Here is a 9,081-nt window from a genome sequence, read left to right as displayed (position 1 = left end):
ATCAGGAAGTAGGTAGTGCTCAAATGCCAAATGTTGATTTGGAGTTGAGTAGTATGGGGTTTAAGAATTGATTACATGTTTGTGTTTTGGTGCTAAAAAACTGAATATCCACATGCAAAATAATGGAACTTAATCCTTATCATGTACAAAAAATAAAAGATCTGAATAGAAGATCTAAAGTTAGGGCTCCATTCGTATAGCAAAAATCTCTCTCTCAAAAAAAAAAAAAAAAAAAAAAAAAAAGAAAAAAAAGAAATGTCTCATGGAGAGTTTTTTTAGAGCAAGAATAGGGGCTTCTGTAAAACCAACTTTTCATTTCAGGACAGTGACACAGTAGCAGACTCTGAGACCAGTCATAGGAGAAAAACATCTTTTTTTTTTTTCTTTGCCGTAGAACATGTGTGCTTACCGGAGAGATAGAGAGACAGAGACAATGAGAGGGGAAAGTGAGAAATCACACCCCAAGGTGTATGGCCATGCAGCAATCTCTTCTTCTCTATTCTCCTCCCAAGATCTTGGGCATGCATGCACATATGCCCGGTGTGTTTGAAGTCACTGAGCCTGGGACTGGAACCATGGTCGACCATGTGGGAGTCCAGTGATGTAACTGCTGTACCACCTGCTAGCCCCCTTCCTTTGGTATTTTTAATAGTTAATAATTATTGAGTAATAATCAGCAAAACCATTGATAATTATTTAATTATCTCATTTGACCCTCCCCCAGATTATTTTCTCAATAAGAAATTAATCTATAAGAAGTCAATCTAAGAAACAGAGGTTAAGTGCCTGTCAAGGTTATAAACTGGGATGCAAATTTACATCTCCCACTCACAACTTTAACTCACAGACTGTCCACAAAACAAAACAAAACAACATAGAAAACCCAACCCAAATAAAACAAAACAAAAAAACCTTGTCATCACCTTGACTGAGTTATCAGTACTGAACCCCACATCTGTAAGCCACAATCAGAAAGTGCAGAATAGGCAGCTGTTTGTGTATTCTAAGGAGGCTCTATTTTTCAGAAGGTGCTGTAGGAAAGAAGTCGAGAGTACAGAGAGGCACAAAGAATATTGAAATCAGACTACACCGTGCCTTGAGGGAGGCATGATTAAATGCCACAGAATAATGAGATAGTAGGGTCTGTAGGAAGCCAGAAGCAAGTACTTCAGAAGACTGGACCTGGACTGAGAAGGCCTCTAGGGTCATGCCCAGAGAACAGGCCAACCCCAGCACAAGGCCCCTTAGGGATGTTCCTAAGGAACAGGGCCCGCTGTTCCCTTTCACTCTGGGGATAAGAGCAGCCTATTATGAGGATAAAGTCAGACCCTTCCTTTCTAACTCCCTCTTTCCCAGTATCCTCTCACTGAGAGAAGAAACCTGCACCTATTTTTCCTGCAATGTATAGAAAATGAATTGAGCCTCAGGCTAAAGGGTGAGAGCATGCTGGACTAGTGGTAGTCAGGGAAACCAGGCAGTAAAGGCAATTTGTGGAATTAGGGACAAGCAGACCAGGGAGGGCTACTTATCCTGGGATCAGCTGTTCCTGGGAAGCTAGAAACTGAGGGGTACATGGGGGACACATGTACAGGAAAGAGTCCAGGGCATGTAAGCTGTGGTAGCAGAGGAAACTGGAATAATCAGAATAATGGCAGACATCAAACTGAATAGTAGCCACTAAAAGGAATAACTAAAGGCTGAGTTGAGAACCGATAGGGAAAGTGTTCAATGTTTCAGAGGAACAGGGTGGGACATGGTGAGGAGCCATAGACTCAGAGGAGACCCTGACCTCACATACCTCTTATGCCCCAACAAACAACTTATCTCTGTCTCTCCATCATTTCACTGCCTGTCTGTCTTCTACCATTCTTACCCTTGAACATCTCTGTCTCACAGGACATCTTTCTGTCCTCCTAAAACACATTATCTTCTACAAGCTTTAAACTCTCTCATCCCACTATTGTGAGATGCCCTTATTTTGTCATGTGGTCTGGTGCTCCCTTTTGTGTAGTGCATTAGAGATCACATTCAGGCAACCTTAGCTGAATAACTGAAACCATGGTAGTCACGTCCTTCCTCTATGGTTACTTACTTTCCTTCCACATTCTGAACCCATCTTAGTTGGAGCTACTGTAAGAGTTCAGGGAAAAAAAAAAAGCCTAAAATAAGTAGATGGAAATGACAGATCAGGTATACTTGCTTATTAAACATTTAGCAACGATAAGCTATTTCTTTGTCCTGCCTGGAATCCTGGAGTAGGAGTCAGAAGATGTGCAATGTAGTCCTAAATCATCTGTTTACTTCCTCTGTAATAATTTGGATATTCAGTCTCCTAACTCCATCATTCTAAGGTTTGCCTTCTTAGGACAGAGATGTAGCCTAGAAATGGATAATGTCAATGACTGAATGAGTACTCAATAGTTTGTAAAGTTTCTAATAATAAGAAAGCTTTTATTTTGATCTAAGTAACAAAAATAGGTAAGTCATTTCATAGACTTTCATCCGTCTCAGCTTGGAACACATGGTGGTATATTATGCAATAGTAGGGAAGGAGAGAGTTTCTCCAGGAAAGGTGTCATTTAAGCATTCATGTATGTTAATATCTTGGATTGAGCCAATATATAGTGTATTCAGGATGGGAAAATTCATTTGATATGCTGTAATGATAAATAGTGATTGAATGTAAAAAAAATAAATTAAAACACTTACTGAGTGCCAACTGTGAGTTGAGTTTGTGAATACAGAAATGCATAAGTCGCAGCCTTTGTACTCAAAGTAATCACAGCTGGTCCATGGACAAACATGCAAAGGCAGCATAGACTGTAAGTATTATCTTTATTCAATTTAATGTATTAGTGATTCTACACAGAAATGACTGAGCAAGTCTGCCTAGAGCTGCCTGAAGAGACTGCACCAAGAAAGTGGTAAGACCTTGGCTAAATATTAAAGGAGGGGGTGGCGCAGAGGGAGCATTCCAGTTAACAATGGTATAAGTCACAAGCATGACTCTTTTTTTGAAAATTTTATTTATTATTATTATAACTTTTTATATTACATTAAATCACATATTTCTTTGCAGTGTATTACATTTCTTTTTCCAGCACAGTTACCATGCATATCAGTCAAGACAAAGACATTGCTATCCACATCATCACTATCAAATAGCTTTTCATCAATTTTTTCAGATGATTATTATTATTTATTCTCTTTATTTTTTTAAACATGGGATCACTATATATCATTTGGATTGTAAAGACAATTTACCCAACATGAAATATTTCTCAGACCAGTCCAGTTTGTGAATACAGAAATGCATAAGTCGCAGCCTTTGTACTCAAAGTAATCACAGCTGGTCCATGGACAAACATGCAAAGGCAGCATAGACTGTAAGTATTATCTTTATTCAATTTAATGTATTAGTGATTCTACACAGAAATGACTGAGCAAGTCTGCCTAGAGCTGCCTGAAGAGACTGCACCAAGAAAGTGGTAAGACCTTGGCTAAATATTAAAGGAGGGGGTGGCGCAGAGGGAGCATTCCAGTTAACAATGGTATAAGTCACAAGCATGACTCTTTTTTTGAAAATTTTATTTATTATTATTATAACTTTTTATATTACATTAAATCACATATTTCTTTGCAGTGTATTACATTTCTTTTTCCAGCACAGTTACCATGCATATCAGTCAAGACAAAGACATTGCTATCCACATCATCACTATCAAATAGCTTTTCATCAATTTTTTCAGATGATTATTATTATTTATTCTCTTTATTTTTTTAAACATGGGATCACTATATATCATTTGGATTGTAAAGACAATTTACCCAACATGAAATATTTCTCAGACCAGTCCAGTTGAGACTATTATACATGTTATCATCAACAGGTTAGTGGGACACAAGCATGACTCTTTCAGGAAATGGCAGATAACCTAGTGTGTACATTATGGTGAATGCTTAGGGGGAATAGAAGAAATGTACTGAACAGTTTAGGCAAGAACAAATTTTTAAACATGTTTAATGGTTTCTATTTTCCTTGTAGCAATGGAATCCCATTACTGGTTTTTTAGCAGGGAAATAAAATGTGTGTTCTTTCACATGGTAGTGGACAGGTTGAGCAGGGATTAAAAACTATGCAAGTATTTATAGTGACATGGACAAAAGATAAGGAGATGTGAATTAGGATGAACTGAAGATGAGACAAGAAGAAAGACAATTCAGGGCAGGATCAGGAGTCATCATCAACTGGGATAGGGCTCCATGGACTTGAGCATCTCTCAGAAGACTATGACTACAGTATTGTGAAGGAAAAGTGAAAGAAGATGAAGCTGAAAGGGAGTGACGAGACCATGCAAGGGTTGGGATGTAGATTTCATCCTAAGTACAATGGTAATCCATAAAGGTTTTAGCCAAGACCTAGCATAATATAACTTGCCTCTTAAGGTGGTATCATTGACTGCAGTAAAGAGAATGGCTTATTATAGAGGGTCCAAGATTCACATCACAGAGACAAGATAGGAGGCTTTTGTCTTTCAGAAAGAAGATGATGGCTATTTAATTGAGTGCTGGCAGAGAAAATGGAAAAGAGCAAGGTCTGAAATATATTGTGTAGGTTGATCACATTTGCTAATGAGTTGCATATGAAGGGAGAGGTAAGGGCTGGAATCAAGGATTACTGCTGGATTTCTGACCTACCTGCAGGACACACAGTAATCACATGTATGGATCTGGGCAAGGCATGGAGAGGAGAGATTTTTTTGGAAGAGAAACCAAGCCTCCGATTTGGCCATATTTTGTTTGAGATGCCTGTGAGACATCTAGTAGATGTCCAATAGGCAGCAGGATCTACTAGTCTGCAGTTCAGAGTAGAAGTTCTACATTAGAGAATTTTTTGAACATAGCCGGTAAAAATGTCAAGAGGTATAAAAAAATCACCTACAGAAGTGTGAGAATAAAGAGGATAAAAGAGGAGTGAAATGCAGGTGAGAAGAAGGGAAAAAAGAAACAATGACGGGATCAGTATCAGGGGAGCAGTGGAGGTAGAAACTACATTGGAAGGGGCTGAAAATGAAATGAGAGATGAAGTAGAGAATGAATCAGCCAATATTTTAAACAAGTTTTGGCATGAAGGGGAACGAAGTTTAGGGTTGTTAGATTTAGCCAGTTACAAGACCAAGGAATACAGGATTGTGCTGATGTTAATGAAGACAAACTTAAAATTTTTTTTTAAGGTTTTGTCATAGAGTCAGAGTGCTCGCCAAAGACAGAAGGATGGTCACCCTGTAATCCCTTCTCCTTCATTCTCTTCTTGGGATTTTGGGTATGCATGCACACATGGCCAGAATAATTTTCAAGCTGTCAGGTCCAGGACTCGAACCATGGTTGGTGATGTGGGAGCTCAATGCCTTAGCCACTGTGCCACCTGTTGGCATTTAAGATACATTTATTAAAGGGGATACATTTATGTGAGAGGGAGAAGATTGTACATAATGACAAATAGCATATTTATAATGCTTTGCAGTTAACCAGGGCTGTTCTCATATATTATTTTATCTTCTCATGATAAAACTTAGTAAGGTTGTCATGGAAGAAATGGCATTGACTTCATTTACAGGCAAGAAAGCTAAAATCTTAGAAATATCAGTGATTAGTGCTACTTTGGTTGATATAATGGTGGCACAATTAGTACCTAAGCCCAGGTCTTTACATTCTAAACTTTTTCTCTGTACCGTAATAATAAGTTTGAGCTCTATTTCTATGTGGGTCATATCCCAGCAAATTGAATATTCTGGATTTGAATTGCTTTTGAAGTAGCAAGGTGAAGGAAGAAGCATCTAATGAGTTAAGACACCACAATTAAAGACAGAAAACCAGAGTTCTTAAGGGTCAAGTTTAACCTTTGACATTATCCAACCATGTGATGATCAGTAAATAACTTAAACTTTCAGTAAATAACTTAAACTTTCATTTTTTCTCCATTCAAAAAAGTGTCTACATTTTCTGAGAACTCACTATGTTTTAGATTTAATCCAAGTGTTTTAAGAGACTATCTAAAATATTAGGGCCCAGCAGTTACCGTAATGGCTATGTAGCTGGACTCCCATGTTGTTGACTGCACTTCGAGTCCCAGACCCGGTGGCCTAAACTCACGCTGGGTGCGTGTGTATGTGTGCCCAAGATTCTGAGAGGAGAAAGGAGGAGGAGGGAATGTGGCATGGCCATCCCCCCTGCGGGGGAGGGGTGATTTCTCGCTTTCTGTCTCTCTGTCTCTCTGTCTCTCTCTGTCTTTCTGGTGAGTGCACATGCCCTATAGCAAACAAACAAAAAAACCAAAAAAAACCCCAAACAAACAAAAAACAACTCTCTAAAAAAAAGTGATTATCTAAAACATTAAATAAAAATTTGAAAATAGAATTTAAAATGTTTATTAAATGCATAAAGTAAAATAAATGTCTTTAAAAGAAGTGTTTTATTCAGAAACTGGTATTAAAAAAGAAGAGTGCACAGGTCAAAATTTGGGGAAACAAATGTTTAAGCATTTTCAAAGGAAAAGATGATTAAAGGTAAAAATCAGGTAGAAAGATAATTAGCCCAGATAGAAAAAGAATAGTGTGGGAACCAGCAGATGGCATAATGATTATGTTACTGGACTCTCGCATAATCAAGTGTGGTTTGAGTACCAGGCAGTTTAAACTCATGCCAGGTGTGTGTGCCCAAAATCCCTAGAGGAGAATGGAGGAGAAGGGACTGTGGCATGGTCATTCCTCCCGGAGGGATGATTTCTCACTTCTGTCTCTCTGTCTCTCTGGTGAGTGCATGTGCCATATAACAAAAATCTCACAAAAGAAAAAAAATAAAGAAAGGAAAAGAAAAGTGTGAACGTCAGGGGTCATTCTTGCAAAAAGGTGGGGGTGAAGAATGTCTTCTGAATGTCATGAAGGCTAGGAAGGAGATCAGGTGAAGAGATGGAAGTGAAATTAGGAAGCTAAGTTAGGTGAAGTAGGGCAGCAAACTGATTTGCCATGTTTTCAAGTTAGCTGGAGGGAGGGCTTTAGCTGCAGAGATTTGTGAGTGTAGAAGAATGACCTATGGAACTGTTGCTATATAGGACAGATAGAACTTTTAGGGAAGTAAATTATTAGAAAGTACTATATTTAATTTTTTTAATAGGACCAGATGGTGGCATGGTGGTTAAGGTAGCTGGATCTCACATATCTGATCTCTCATTGTTTGAGTTCCAGAGTTGGAGGCTTGAAAACATGTGTGCATGTTCTCCAAATCCCAAAAGGAGAAATGTAGGAGAAGGAATTGACCATTCCCCATGGTGGGTGCTTTCTCACTTTTCTCTCTCTGTCTGTAGTGAGTGCATGCACCCTATAGAAAATTAAAAATAAAAAGTCATGTGACCAATTTGACTCCTTTCGTAATTAGGAGTATAGTTTGAGTTCAGAAGCATTATGAATAAAATGAAAGACCATAAATGTTATTGAGTAAATTTGATGTAAGAAGAAATTTACATACAATCTTCATAAAAGACTGACTTTGGCCACTGGAGACCACAGAAAGCTCTTCCTCTATTTGATTTCTCAATAAGGTTGCTTTGTGACACTAGCTCTATTAGTATTTAATGTGCTAATCAACTAAAGGATTTTATAAGCATCTTAAGGGCAAGGACCAAGTTTTATGATGCATAATAGCATTATTTTCTAATTTCTTTTAAGGTCTAAAAATGAGAAGAAAGACTAATCTTTCTACATAAATGATCTGAATTTGAACTTGAATGCTATAATTTTGCTGAAACTAGATTCTTTCTGGAGGTTCTCTGTGGAAATAGATAAGGAAGAAGAGAAAACCTAGTAGCCATGTCTGTCTACAATATCACCTCAGCACACCCAGCAGTCTTCCTGTTGATGGGGATACCAGGACTAGAGCACCTACATGTCTGGATCTCCATCCCCTTCTGCTCTGCCTATATCCTGGCGCTGTTAGGCAACTGCACCCTCCTTTTTATTATCCATGCTGATGCAGCCCTCCATGAACCCATGTATCTCTTTCTGGCTATGTTAGCAGTCATTGACCTGGTCCTTTCTTCTTCAACAGTGCCCAAAATGCTTGGCATTTTCTGGATCAGAGACCGAGAGATAAACTTCTATGCCTGTCTGGTCCAGATGTTCTTTCTCCACTCCTTCTCCATCATGGAGTCAGCAATGCTGCTGGCCATGGCCTTTGACCGATATGTGGCCATCTGCAAGCCACTGCACTACACCACAGTCTTGACAGGGTCCCTTATCACCAAGATTGGCATGGCTGCTGTGGCCCGGGCAGTGACACTAATGACTCCGCTTCCCTTTCTGCTTAGACGCTTCCACTACTGTCGAGGTCCAGTGATTGCTCACTGCTACTGTGAACACATGGCGGTGGTAAGGTTGGCGTGTGGGGACACACGCTTCAATAACATCTATGGCATTGCTGTGGCCATGTTTATTGTGGTATTGGATCTTCTCTTTGTTATTCTGTCTTATATTTTCATTCTTCGGGCTGTTCTACAGCTTGCCTCTCAGGAAGCCCGCTACAAAGCATTTGGGACATGTGTGTCTCACATAGGTGCTATCTTAGCCTTCTACACACCTGTGGTCATCTCCTCAGTCATGCACCGTGTAGCTCGTCGTGCTGCCCCTCATGTCCACATTCTCCTTGCTAATTTCTATCTGCTCTTTCCACCCATGGTCAATCCTATCATCTATGGTGTGAAGACCAAGCAGATTCGTGAGAGAGTTTTGGGACTATTTGTGAGAAAGAAGGTGTAAAAGGAGAGTGAGGTGAAGAAATAGTTGAATGAATTATATACTGGAGATTGGGGAAAGGTATTATAGGAAGTGGAGTGGTCAGTTTCTATGTTTAGTGGTTTACTGGCATAATGAAAAGAATAAATTAACTCATAGAGCTACCAGTTGTGGAGGACTTAACGGTTCGTTTTCAGGTAGTCTCTGGACTCAAACTACTGACTTTGCTGACTCCTCAGTCTTTATTCCTATCAGTAACTTGACGAGGTCTTGACCCACAGACCTCTCAGTAACT

The 9,081-nt window shown here is 39.2% G+C and overlaps 1 protein-coding gene across 1 annotated transcript; it reads left to right on the top strand.

Moving 5' to 3' along the window:
- The first annotated feature begins 7,865 nt into the window (after positions 1-7,865).
- Positions 7,866-8,810, top strand: LOC102476668 (olfactory receptor 52K1). The gene has a single exon (XM_006141121.1). The coding sequence runs from the start codon at positions 7,866-7,868 to the stop codon at positions 8,808-8,810; it is 945 nt and encodes a 314-aa protein (XP_006141183.1).
- The last annotated feature ends 271 nt before the right edge of the window (positions 8,811-9,081 follow it).

The sequence above is a fragment of the Tupaia chinensis genome, unplaced genomic scaffold (assembly GCF_000334495.1).
Source record: "Tupaia chinensis unplaced genomic scaffold, TupChi_1.0 Scaffold000047_1, whole genome shotgun sequence".
In the NCBI taxonomy this organism is placed as follows: domain Eukaryota; kingdom Metazoa; phylum Chordata; class Mammalia; order Scandentia; family Tupaiidae; genus Tupaia; species Tupaia belangeri.
The sequence above is the reverse complement of the archived record's forward strand: the minus strand, read 5'-3'. Positions and strand labels throughout refer to the sequence as shown.